Genomic DNA, 13634 nt, shown 5'->3' with positions numbered 1-13634 from the left:
GCGGGGGTTATTCTTATCAGAAATTATTTCCTAAGACTTTTTAAATCACACGCTACTCCGATTGTTCACGGAAGTTTCTGAAGACGCTGTAGTTTACGCTTGTGTCCATGGCAACAAGGCCCCCAGGCGGAGTTTTGTAGTTTGTAATTAATTTTTGTAGTAGGCATGTAGTTTTGTTTGTATTTTCATGTTGATAAGTGGATTGATTATGTGGAATTAATGTCGCATTTACATTCACTGTCACACAGCTTAAGCGCCATGGAGTTGTAGGTTCAAGCCCTGCCTTGGCTGGGTGTGAGTTAGATGTTTTTTCCCCCTGTCTGTGAGGGTTTCCTCCTGGTGACCCGGTTGGTAGGTGGATGTGTAAATGTGTTGAGAGGTATGAGTAATGTGTGTGATTCTCTGTGATGGACTAGTGCCCTATCTAGTGTGTGTCCCTGGCTTGGCCCGGAATTGGTTACAGACAATGAGTGATTTATTTATTTATTTATTTATTTATTTATTTATCAATAGCAATGCTTTAAAGGAACTCGAAATAATATTTTTACATTGAAATTACATAGATCAAAATCATTGTGATCCTGCATTGACATGTAGAGCCTCTGTTATTGCTACTCTGGGCTCTGAAGGAACAGCATTATATAAAGTTTGGAAGAGGGTAGGAAGAAGGGAGTAGTCACTTTGCCAAGAAAAGGCATCATACAGGTAGTATGGTCTGTGAAGAGGAATGCCGTGAAGAGGCATGCTAACATTGTCACAGGCATTATCTTTATTAGGTGATAAAAATGCTTTGTTACTCATTTGATTTAATGCATTGATTTTGAGTTCGTGCTTGGTTCCTTTGAAAATAAGTGCTTTCCCTTTACAGCGCAAAAGGTCATTAGCTAGTTAACTTCCTGCACCAGGTTATCCACCACCTATTTAGCTAAGGATTACGGTGTAATGAATCCAATTTCACATCTATAGACATTCATAACTATTGGGCACTTGTGGTGAAACAAATAGAGTTGCTGCCACACAGCTCCCAGGTCTGGGGGTCCTGATCTTGATCCTTGCCTGGGTCTGTGAGCCGTTTGTTGTTTCCTCCCCATGTCTGGGAGTTTCCTTTCGGTGCTACAGTTGGACCATGCAGTCCAAAAATATATTGGTAGATCAGTTGTCTGTGTGAAATTGTCCACAGTGGGAACATTTGAGAGACTATGTGGGTGTGTGATGCCCTGCAATGGATTGTTGCCTTATCAAGGTGTGTTCCTGCCTATTGCTCAATGATTCTAGGTAGACTGGGTACCCACTGGACCCTGACTAGGCTGAATTGATTATGTAAAATGAAAAATCACAGACATTTATAAAACTCTGCATTTAATCAATTTAGAGGTTGTTTAAAAATCCGGTGAATTTATATTACCAGTGCAATGATACAGTCCTTTCAGGGCATTAGCAATGTATGTCCCATTGTCTAAATCTATACCAAAATGTCTTGAGCTGATCAGATTTCTGCCTTACTTGATTTAACACAAATGATCCAACAATTCTAATGTGAGACTAATGTCATGACTCAGATGATCTAATATAATGATTTAAACCATGCAATGAGGTAGAAGACCTCATTGAAGAAGTGAGAGTGGTGTAGCTGTCAGTGCAGTGCTCTGTACAGTATATGATCATCCTCTACATGGTGAGGCATGGTGATTTTCAGCTGTGGCTGATTCTCCATGGTGAGCTGAATAGTCTCATAGGCATTAGAGTTTCCTGACCAACATCTCCGGGCAACCTACAAAATGATCAGCCAGTTTATAAGGTGCAGAAAAAAATAAATATTTTGAAAGATGAACACTAAATTGTATTTAACTGGAAAATTCATTCATTCATTCATTATCTTTAACTGCTTTTCCAGTTCAGTGTTGCGGTGTGTCCAGAGCCTACCTGGAATCATTGGGTGCAAGGCAGGAATGCAGACTGGAGGGGGCACCAGTCCTTCACAGGGCAACACACACACTCATACATTCACTCACACCTACGGACACTTTGGAGTCACCAATTCACCTACCAATGTGTGTTTTTGGACTGTGGGAGGAAACCGGAGCACCCGGAGGAAGCCCATGCAGACATATGGAGAACACACCAATTCCTCACAGACAGTCACCTGGAGCGGGACTCGAACCCACAACCTCCAGGTCCCTGGAGCTGTGTCACTGTGACATTACCTGCTGTGCCACCGTGCTGCTTTAACTGGAAAATTAATAATAAAATAATTGAATATACTTCTAATTAAATATATTTCTAAATATTTGAATATTTAATAACTAATAGGGGTGGCATCGTGGCACAGCAAGTAGTATCACAGTCACACAGCTCCAGGGAGGTGGAGGGTGTGGGTTCAAGTCCCGCTCCGGGTGACTGTCTGTGAGTTTGGTGTGTTCTCCCCATCTCAGTGTGGGTTTCATTTGGGTGCTCTGGTTTCCTCCGGGTGCTCTGGTTTCTCCGGGTGCTCTGGTTTCCTACCATGCTCCAAAAACACACACTGGTAGGTGGATTGGTGACTCAAAAAAGTGTCCGTAGGTGTAAGTGTGTGAGGTGTGAGTGTGTATTGCCCTGCAAAGGATTGACGCCCCCTCCAGGGTGTGTTCCTGCCTTGTGCCCAGTGATTTCAGGTAAGCTAAGGACCCACTGTAACTGGATTAATTGGATAAGCAGTTACAGACAATTAATGAATGAATTAATAACTAACTGAATAATTTAAGTTTAACAAATTTAATTAATAAATAATTAGAATAATAAATAATCAAATATTTGTTTCTAAAAACCCAGTTTCCATAAAATGTGGCATTTTGTAAAATAAAATAAAAAAAATATGTGATGAATTCTCTTGAACATTTATTTAACTGACAAAAGCACAACGATAACCAAAGTATTCAGTGAACATGTTGATTGTATTTTGATGCCTGCAACACACTCCAAAAACGTTGAGAAAATGGCATGTTTACATTGTTACATTACCCTTCCTTTTAATTATACTGCTTAGTCATTTGGGAACTAAGGATTAGTTGTTAAAGTTGTGCAAGTGGAACATGGATTCCCGCATTTCTACTGTGTTTTGAGTCAACTGAGATGTGCTGTAGCCTAGAGAACTGGTTATCATTTCTGTATAGAATTAATGTATGGCTTTTTCCTTGCATAATAATGTTTCAAGTTGCACTTCCTGATGCAGTGGCAAAGTGTTAAGTGACAACTGTTTTTTTTAATACACCCAAGCTCATGTTGCTATATTTATTATGGTAGCATAGCAGTTTTTATGCATGTTGTCTGAGGTCTCAAAGCTCACACTCACTCAACACTGGGGTCCAGCCATACCCTGCATGGACTGGTAGTTGTCCAGATTTTTTAATCATTTCATAATATACAATACAATAGATGATACAATAAATAATTTCATTGCAGTCTTGCAGTGAAAAATGTTCTTTTTTAACTGAGTTTTTGTGAATGCTCTTTTTTACACATTTATATTCACATGTTAATAATGTAATGCTTTATATTATGTATTTTCAATAACTTTTCACTCTTAATTTGCCCCTGTCCCAACTTTTTTGAAGTGTGTTGTAGACTTCACTGTTTACAAAACACAATTAAGTTGTTTAGTGAAATCACTGGAAATCATTTTTTGTGCTTTGTCAGTGAAATAAAGCTTCAAGAGAATTAACAGTTCACAGTTTACTGTTTTATAACATTTTACAAAATATCCCAACTTTTCTGGCCGTGGGGTTTCTAAGATTTTGTTGCATACTCTGGACTTTCTTTAAATTCAAATGCAAATTTGAACACACTAATAAAATGGTGTTTGTACCAGTTGCGTAACCCATATGAGTGCTCATTATTAAAGACATAGTTCACATTTTAATTCAAAATCTGTATTGAATATGCTTTTCAGAGAACAGTGGCTGCCAAAACTATAAAGACACTGGCATACTGAAAACAGTACGTTCTGTTGAAATAATTCAACAGAAACAATTAGGCAGTTGAAACCTTGTTTGCTTAGGAAACTGGAGCATTTCTTTAAAGTGGAATAAATGTGTGTTATTTTTAATCATCCAATTACTCACTCCATTTGACACATCCCAGTTCAACATCATTCTGGCTCTCTTTCCAGCCTCCTCAGAACCATCCAGAACCAACCCAAAGCCTCCATTTATCACCTCACCCCTGAAATAAAAATAATTATCAATAAACAGTTGCTACTAATAATCAGTTGTCAGCCAAATTGAAGTTATCATCAGTAGAGGCCTGATCAAAGTCATTCCTCCAAATAAACACTCAAATGACACACTATGTTCAAAGGACACACTCATTGCTGACACAAGTGTTTGTATAAACTCTATAGAAAATAATTAACTGTTGAATGAGCTGATCCTTAGGTCTCCAAGCCCAATTCAAATGGTCAGCAGGACCAGTATAATGCCTTATAGCACTGGACAGTGGAGCAGTAGAACAACGCCTTTGGAATTAAATGAATTTGAGATTCTAAACCTCAAATAATTCAGCATACACAGTAATGTTCCAAAATCTAATATAATGCATTTATTATAGCAGAGATTGTTACTTCACCTAAATTGAGTCTATTAATAATCATTTATCATTTCAGAAGAAAAACCTTTACGCAAGTGTTACTTTTGAACATGTAGGGTACCTATGATTAAACAATACAATACACAAAAATGTATTGCAATCTGAGCCCCATTACCATCCAACACCACCTCCATTATGCAAAGCAACCCATGTGGCTCCACGAAAAGCATCACCAATGACATTCTGCACAGCCATATCTAAAAGAGACAGAGAAATGGATTTAGAAGAATGAATAGGTTTAGAACAGCACTAAATTCGAAATGTTCTTATAGTCGCTCTAAGTGTGTGTGTGTGTTTGAGTGAATGTGTTTACAGGGTGTGTACCAGCACAGAAGGCAGACCCATCATAAATGTTGGATGTCTCTCGAAAGGGGCTGTCCGTGCCACTGACGTCATGATGATCTCTGCTGATCACTACAGGGGCCTAGAGAGAGAGAGAGAGAGAGAGAGAGAGAGAGAGACCCTTGACTGCATCAATATAAATCATGTTAGTAATTAATATATGTAAATTGTACAATAGTAATGAATGGGTGTATATTTACTGTGACTCTGCCATCTGCAACAGCTCTGTTTATGGCCAACGCAATGGCCACTCTTCCCCTCTGGTCTGAATACAGAATACGGGCCTGAGAACCCACCACCTACACAGAAATGCATGGTCATTATCAGCCACGAGTGTTACCCTTTATATGTTTACAGATCTACTCTATTACATCTTTAGATTTACATATCCTCAAAAAAAATAAAAATACTTGAATACTTCTAGCGCTGTTCATTATTTGCATCTGTACAGATTATGCAAATTATTTTTCTTGTATTTGTACCTTAAACCCTACAGTACACAAGCAGATTCACCAGTGTTAAATCAACACTATTAGTGTTAAATTAACACTGAGAGCTGTATGAATTTAACACTAATAGTGTTGATAAAACATTGGAAAATTTGCAGTGTAGCATCTATTTACAGAGCATTTATACTGTATTAGATATTATTCTTGAGATGTAAAGTATAATGGAGGATGTTTGCAGGTTATATGCAAAAATATTGCCTTTAACATCTGCAGTTTCTGGTACATCACAGATACAGAAGGCTGACTGTAATTATACCACTGGTTCATTCTCTATTAGTGAACAGTATACTGAAGAGTAAGTGGAAATAACCATGTTGTGTTTCCCAGCCTCCTGAATCCAGCGAATGTTGTCATTGTACTGTTGCTGAACACGCTCATTTACTGTGACACTGATCTCTTCAAGTATGGCTGTGGCTATATCATCAGTCTGTGCCAGATCAGTGGGATTCCCTGAGGTACACACCCAGCGAAATGGCCCAAAACCAAGAGAGAAGATATCACTACACACAAACACACACACACATACCAAAAAAGACAAAAATCAGTAAGAATATCCCTGTCCCAACAGTATATCTGTGGTCCTTCTGTCCTCAATTGTGTATGACCACTGGAGGGTAGAGATGTTTATATCTGGACACTGAATCCAGTCTCCAGTCCTCGAGTTTGTATGACATTAAGTGAGTCAGTTATTCTAACCCTTTATTAAACAACCAGTGAGTGTAAAATCCAGCACCAAAAACCAGATTCAAGGTCTACTTTCGAAGACCCCTATCTGTGATATTTAAAGGTGGTGTTCTCAGGCACCATTATGATACTTTAGTGTGGCCTTTGTTGAGGATAACTGATATGAGCAAGAATAAGTCAGAATAGACAGTTGTGTACAGCTTTCTAACAAACATTGCAGAGAAGAAGTTATTTATATACTATGTTATTAATATGATAAAATCTATAATATGACATAAATCTATTCTATTAACACGTCTTTAAAGGTTCAACCATCTATAGGGTTTATTGCAACAATAAACAAATGTGTGTGTGTGTGTGTGTGTGTGTGCACTGACAGACCCCATTATATGTTGGACGTATGAGGGATATTTAAATTCTGTATCTCCTCCTCCACTCTTCTCCACCTCAGCACCTGAGAGAAAGTAGCATTTCACAAAAGACTTCTGTTGTACTGTATATAATATGGCTATTACTTAGTTCATAAATAGTCATAAAAAGTCATAACCTGACAATGAGCAATACAAGTGTGTGTGTGTTTCTACACTCACAGTCAATTCTCTCAGCTCCACTGAACACACAGGAGCACTTTGTAGTTCTACAAATACAGACTGGAGTCCAATAAATTGTTAGCCCCCTTTCTCTCTGTTCTTCAATGGTCAGGACCACCACAGTGCTGGTATGATTTGGGTGGTGTATCATTGTCAGTGCTGTAGTGACACTGGTGGTTTTGTGTTAGCATGTGTTCCTCTGATACGAGTGGGTCAAGCACAGCAGTGCTGCTCAAGCTCACACCATGATCACATCAATGTGTCACTGCAGCACTGAGAACGATCCACCACTCAAATAATACCTGCACTGTGGTGGTCCTGTGGGGGTTCTGACCATTGAAGTACAGTGTGAAAGGCAGCAAAGTAAGCAGGGCAACAAAAGGACTACGGTTTGTAATTGTAAAACTATAAAGTGCTCCTATTTTCAGTGGAGCTGAGAAAATGGACAGTGAATGTAGAAACAAGCACGTGGTCATAATGTTATGGTTGATCGATACATGTATATTATACTTTTTTAAATAAAGACTGCACGTTTGGTGGGAAAACATTTTAAACAGATGCAAAAGAGCTTGCCTGCTCTCTTAGCCTCTAGCAGGAAGGCATTGCCATAATCCCAGAAGTACATTCCTTCCTCAGAGAGTTTATTAATGGCCTCTACGTGCCTACGAAGGCTGCAGAGAAAAGGGCAAAAGGGTTTACAGTTAACACTACAGCCACTTTCACACAGTCAGTAAATGTTACTTCTGTTTGTTTTGTTTTTTCCTTCTGAAATGTGTCAGTACCTTTCCTGTACTATGTTTCTGAAGTGTTGTGGGTCAGTTTTCATGAGATGGTTGGCCTGTTTAAAGCCGAGCTGAACAGGATAATATCCACCACTGAATGGGTTATGAAGTGATGTCTGATCAGAACCCAAGTCGACCAGTAAATCTCCTGTCCTCTCATACTCCTGCCACAGACGCTCCCTTCAATAAAACACACAAACACACACACACACACTATACCACAGTACAAGATGACACCATTCAAATGGAATAATCCAGTTTAATATGTAATAATTCAAATATCTCTATTGCAGTTTGTTTTAAAATCACAATGGAAGTAACTACTCAAACCACACTCTAAGAGACGCCATTGGTATTCATTAAGTGCTGCTATGGCCCCAGGTTTTCACCCAAACAACCAGAGAACCAGCTGAAGACTGAGGCCTGCTGATTAAACCAGGAATAAAACTCAGAAGATTCACTTGAAATTAAAAACCACACCAGCCTTTTGTGGACAATACTGGAGATCCCTGCCCTACAGTTCCCTGCAAAGTAGTAATCGGAGCACAATGCTGGTTATTATTTTTAGTGTTATAGATACTTAAAAAAATAATTAATATAATAGCTGTGGTTAAACAATTTCAATGTTTATAAACATGTTTAAACATATTCAGTATAAATAAATAATACTGCAATTATACCAATAAAAATGTATGATTATAGTATGACAGCACATGTACATAATAAATGACCAATATTAAAACAAACAATACAAACACTAACACCTGCTCATAAGGAGAAATGCTGAAAACTTAATATCACACATGAACTTGATATTAACACTCACCACAAGTCCACAACATTGCCATGGTAACCTAAACTCAAGGCCATCTTTGACCTCCTGGCCTCCCTGTAAGAGAAAAAATTTTTTTATCTCGTGTTTACCTGCTACATTTCATTACATTCTGACTGTGTGCAAAGTCATGCAGCTGAAATATTGTGTAATCTGTAATAGATGGTAGATTTAGATTTTTAGTACCTGATACGTTGCATACAGTGGTCAAGGTCCTTAGTGACTTCCATCAGCCAGCCTTGCTCATACCTCTTCTTCAGAGGAGCCTCATCAACCTTCAGAACACAGTTTCAGTTAGTATTCTTGAGAAAGTGTGAAGAACACCTTGATTCAGTTCATGGCCAGGTAGTTGGTTATTTGTTGTGTTAGAACAGAGGAACTACACACTGTGGTAGTCCCTGGTCATTAGTTTCTCACTCCTGGCTAATGGCTGGACCCTAGACATTATTAAAGTTAGACATTGGTCTTTGGCATTTATGATATATGGTTATGATATGATATGATATGATATAATATGATATGATATGATATGATTATCTGACCTCTGCAATGACCCCCACACAGCCAGCAATGACAGCTGCTTTGGCCTGTGCTCCACTCATGCCACCCAATCCAGAGGTTACAAACACTCGACCCCTCAGATCACTTGTGCCAAGATACCTCCGGCCTGCATTCAGCACTGTGAGCTATAACCAGAGAAATGGAGAGATATATTAATACAGACTTCAGTCAATATTAATGTACCAAGTTGCTGGCATTTGTAACCTACCATGAATGAATATTGTTACTTGGAAAAAATATTTATTATGACTATTCTTTGTAATAAATTACCAGTAATTACTGAAAATTAACAGACTGTTTCATATTATATTGTGTTAAAACAATAACAATACATTATATTTTACCGTGTATGTCTTAAGATGTTTTAGGCACTTTTTTAGCATCTCATGTCTTACATTTGAAAGTATAAATCTAACAACACTTACAGTTCTGATTTGGACAGGAATCACTTAAATTATTAATTCATTAATTCTTACCCTGAATCACTGGGCACAAGGCAGGAATACACCCTGGAAGGGGTACCAGTCCTTCACAGGGCGACACACACACTCACACATTCACTCACACCTATGGACACTTTTAAGTAGCCAATCCACCTACCAACATGGGAGGAAACCGGAGCACCCGGAGGAAACCCACACGGACACGGGGAGAACACACCAAACTCCTCACAGACAGTCACCCGGAGCGGGACTTGAACCCACAACCTCCAGGTCCTTAGAGCTGTGTGACTGCGACACTACCTGCTATGCCACTATGCTGCCATCTTATTTAGAATTATGGCTTATTTATGGAAAAGATCTTAGACCCAAGTGTTCAGTGTTCTTTTCTTATACCATGGTTCCATGTACAATCCCTTGAGGGCCAATGTAGCAATAACTTCCTGCAGTCATCTGCCCATACCTGAACACGCAAAAGAAACAATTTATATAAATGTAGTCATTAAGCACTAAGCACATATTCATTATGACATACATAACTATAAATATGTAATTTAAAATAAAATTGAATATGATTGATAAAGTAGTAAGCAAAATAAATCTTACATGGTGATTCCTAGAGCAAACATCTTCTCATAGCTCTCCCTGGAGGAATAGTTTGGAATGACCTGAAAAAGATAATAATATCCTACACTTCAATGAGCCTGAGGCAAACATGCAGATGCTTTCAGTATCAGATATTCTCTAAACAGAGCTTTGGGTGAGCTGTGTGTGTGTGTGTATGCGTTACCATGCCGTTGGTGATAATGCAGCGTGGGGAGGAGGGCAAACTGGGGAAAAGACCAAGAGGATGACCACTGTACATCACCAGAGTCTGCTCTTCAGTCATAGTGCTAAGATAATGAAACATCACCCAAAACTACAAATACACACACACACACAAACACGAATGTTTATGAAACACAAACACAATGCTTTATTTATGAAATAAAATCTGAAATGAAGCTGTTCAGACAAAATTCAGGAAAAAAATGAATTTTAATGGCTTTTAAAGAAACAAAATTCTATTGTATTTTAAAATATACTTAGGCATTTCTGTAGTTTATTCATCACAACTTTATATGCAAAATGTTTTTAGATTTTGGTTAAAACACAAACACAGTGTCATCTACGTGAAGCACAAAATAGAATTTAGAATGACTGAGTGAGCGAGGGACTGAAGAACCAGCTCCATAAGGTGCTTCACATCTAAAAAGTGCAAATAAAATGCAAGGTTTTGTCCTAACAGCAATGATACAGACACATATATGTGAATATTACCTGCGCCCAGTTACTGAAAACTTGTCCATTTCCTCCATAGGTGACAAGCTCCTGTGGAAACTGAGCAGGGAGACAAGTGTGTGAGTGAGTGAAAAATGTGTGTGTGAATAAGTGAGTGAGAGACAGGGCAATGAGAGGAGTGAATGAGAGATGTGAGATGTAAGTAGGCCATGATTCACAAACTGACATTTCAGGTTTTACGCCACAGAAAGTCTATGAAGTTCAGTGTCAAGTGACAAAGATTTATGTACTCATCAGCGTGGCTGCAGACAATGCAGAGTGCAGGTAACATTTAGAGAGGCGTATATCTGCTTGTGCAAACCTGAGCAACAGCAGGATCCAGATTATTCATGATCATGTGCATGATAGCTGCAGCATGCCTTGTCTGACAGGGATACTGATCAATAGGGTAGGCCCTGCAATACACACACACACACACACACACACACACACACACACACACACACACATTATGCCTAACATGTAATCACAACAATCTTTTAATCTTTTAAGCATTTTAATCTGGTAAAATAGTTAGTTAAAAGACAAACAAAATTTAACTGTGAATATGTAAATCTATAATATCAATAACCTTGAAGGTCACATATTTTTATCTGTGTCTAACAAAGTACCAATATATGTCTAACATGTCTATGAAACTATATATTAGTTTATGTGTGTACCTCATATGTATTGTAGGGCAGAAACGATACATGTAGATGTGTCCATATTGTCTGAGCTCCTGAGCAAACTCTATAGCTAGAGTGGAGTGTAGAGTCGGAGGGAAGTATCTCAGAGCATTCCTGAGGGCCAGCTGATGGAAACAAAATGGACAAGAGTTAGACCTCATGGACTGATGCATCACTCTGGTGGTCCCCACAAGGACAACATGTTTCCACAAAGTGAATGTGTATACAAGTTTAGGTCCCCACCATGTGATATATTCCTGGTACGTACACACACACACACACCCACACACACACACACACACACACACACACAACCTGGTTACTCTATCTCTTATCTTCTCTAATCATTTACAGAGCAGCAAACATTGTGGAAGGACTCTGGAGAATAGTCGATGTTTTATGCAGGGTCTGAGAGCTGACCTCCAAGTCCTCTAAAGGTTTGAAAATAAACTTTGGACTCTGAGGTTTACAGATAAACGAGTCCATCACCACCAGCCTAAAGGTCTTCAGCGCTCATCAATTACTGAAGCTTTATAGCAAAATTTGATTAATATAATCATCAAATTACTGAAGGAAGATAGTCAGGAGAAATAAAAAACATTAATTACAGGAAATCTCCAGACATCTTTTAAGAAATGCTTGTTGAGGAAAGTAGTGCAATCTCTTTGCAAGTTTGATTAAAAATCAAATAGAAATATGTTTTTTCCATTGTTTTTGGTTTTGCAGACAATAAAACTGACAGGAAAACAAACAAAATATATTATGCAAAATATAGGTAAATATTGTTCTTTGCATAAAATAATAATAAAAAAATAAACCAGACTCTGTTTAAAAGAATCACAGCAAAATTTGTCATTTCTAGACAGAACCAGTAAATTGGTATGGAACCTTACATTATGTAAAGCTTTTTAAACTTCACTCAGATAATCCTCTGTGAGCCCTGTCCACTTTTTTGGTTTTCACAAATTGAGTAATGAATGAACTAATGCTCGAATCTTCTATTCTGTTTGTCTAGGATCATATGAATTACTTTCTGATTTTGCACCCCCACCCCCTCATCCCCTCTCCGTTCTTCAGGTCTGATTCAGGCCCTCCTCTTTTCATGAAAGTTTCTCAGTTCTCTTTCTGAGAAAGAGAGAGTTCTCTTTCACCCAACAGTCATACAGTCTCCTGTTATAAGACTCTGAAGTCACTGAAGTCATGTACTGAAGACGTGGTCAAAGCTACATTAACTATGCTATGCCCCTAAAGAATTTGTAAAAGAAATCCTTATTTGGGCATAAGTTTATTTTATGCCAATGAAGACACTTTCCCCATGAATATATGCTGAATTTAATAATGTCATTACAGGTATTCGTTCTACACTGTTAGTTCCCAGATTTTTGATTGTCAGTGCACATACACTAATGACACAATAATTAAACGCATTTATGTTTATCAATTACAGCTTCCTTCAGAGACTGATTAGGGTTGAGTTGGGAATTACCCTGGTCTGCTGTGTTGAGGGCAGTGGTGGCACTATACACAATACATCTTAGCATCCATATATTTGCAGAAAGTATTGCTGCAAATAAATGATGAATAATGAAGTATGGACAGTAAATGTAATTGGTTAATCACTTGCTGGTGGAAAGACTCACCCTCTCTTCTTCAGTGGTGAGGTTTGGAGTGCGGACGGGTGCATGAGGAATGTTGGGGTCTCTGCCATGGTTCGGTGGGAGAGGGTTCAGAGGCAATCCACCACAAAGCTCCTTCAGAGTCGCCATCACTCCAAGAGCTTAGAAGCTTTATTCAACTGTGATAGAAATCAGGAAAAATATATTCTTTCTGTTGTGAGATTATGGATCACGTTTCCTGCTCCAAGTGTCCACTCACAGACAGAAAAGGTAATCTTACCACTACCCTGTTGAATCTGTCCTCCACCCCTTTAGCCATTGGCCAGCAGAGCCCATTGACCCCACAGCTTTGTCCAGTCACAAACTCAGGATCTGGCAGACTGGTAATAATTGATCAAAATGAGCATGATATGACAAGCACTCTCCACCATGTCCTCAGCTTTAGAGCCAGTCACACAGAACACTTTAATTCATGCTTTATATTCCCAACAGTGTGGAGAAAACACCCTTTTTAGGTGTAACCATTATGGACCCAGACATTTAGTTGTGCACACTGTGAATATAATCTCCATATAATATCTTCTGAGCAGCTGTACGCAAGTTTAAGCTCATCATGTTTAATGCCAAACATAGGTTGGCATATTCTTTG

The 13634-nt window shown here is 38.6% G+C and overlaps 1 protein-coding gene across 1 annotated transcript; it reads right to left on the bottom strand.

Annotated features, from left to right (window-relative positions):
- Positions 1-524: 524 nt before the first annotated feature.
- uroc1 (urocanate hydratase 1) lies at positions 525-13227 on the bottom strand. Its single transcript, XM_066665391.1, has 19 exons — positions 13010-13227; positions 11364-11494; positions 11003-11096; positions 10681-10740; positions 10151-10279; positions 9967-10028; positions 9757-9823; positions 8902-9045; positions 8546-8634; positions 8354-8416; positions 7528-7707; positions 7319-7416; positions 6537-6609; positions 5782-5971; positions 5163-5261; positions 4945-5044; positions 4736-4817; positions 4098-4197; positions 525-1771 (listed from the first exon to the last, which is right to left on the bottom strand). The coding sequence occupies exons 1-19, from the start codon at positions 13133-13135 to the stop codon at positions 1634-1636; spliced, it is 2025 nt and encodes a 674-aa protein (XP_066521488.1). The 5' UTR covers positions 13136-13227; the 3' UTR covers positions 525-1633.
- Positions 13228-13634: the final 407 nt, after the last annotated feature.

This window comes from Hoplias malabaricus, chromosome 3 (genome assembly GCF_029633855.1).
Source record: "Hoplias malabaricus isolate fHopMal1 chromosome 3, fHopMal1.hap1, whole genome shotgun sequence".
Taxonomy (NCBI): Eukaryota; Metazoa; Chordata; class Actinopteri; order Characiformes; family Erythrinidae; genus Hoplias; species Hoplias malabaricus.
The sequence above is the reverse complement of the archived record's forward strand: the minus strand, read 5'-3'. Positions and strand labels throughout refer to the sequence as shown.

Excerpts from the sequence above, each read along its gene's own strand:
- uroc1 (XM_066665391.1), bottom strand. The coding sequence starts at position 13,135 with ATGGCGACTCTGAAGGAGCTTTGTGGTGGATTGCCTCTGAACCCTCTC. Across the intron at positions 10,741-11,002 it reads TGGATCCTGCTGTTGCTCAG|TTTCCACAGGAGCTTGTCAC; the intron begins GTTTGCACAAGC and ends CTCCCTGCTCAG. Across the intron at positions 4,818-4,944 it reads TGGGTCTGCCTTCTGTGCTG|ATATGGCTGTGCAGAATGTC; the intron begins GTACACACCCTG and ends TGTCTCTTTTAG.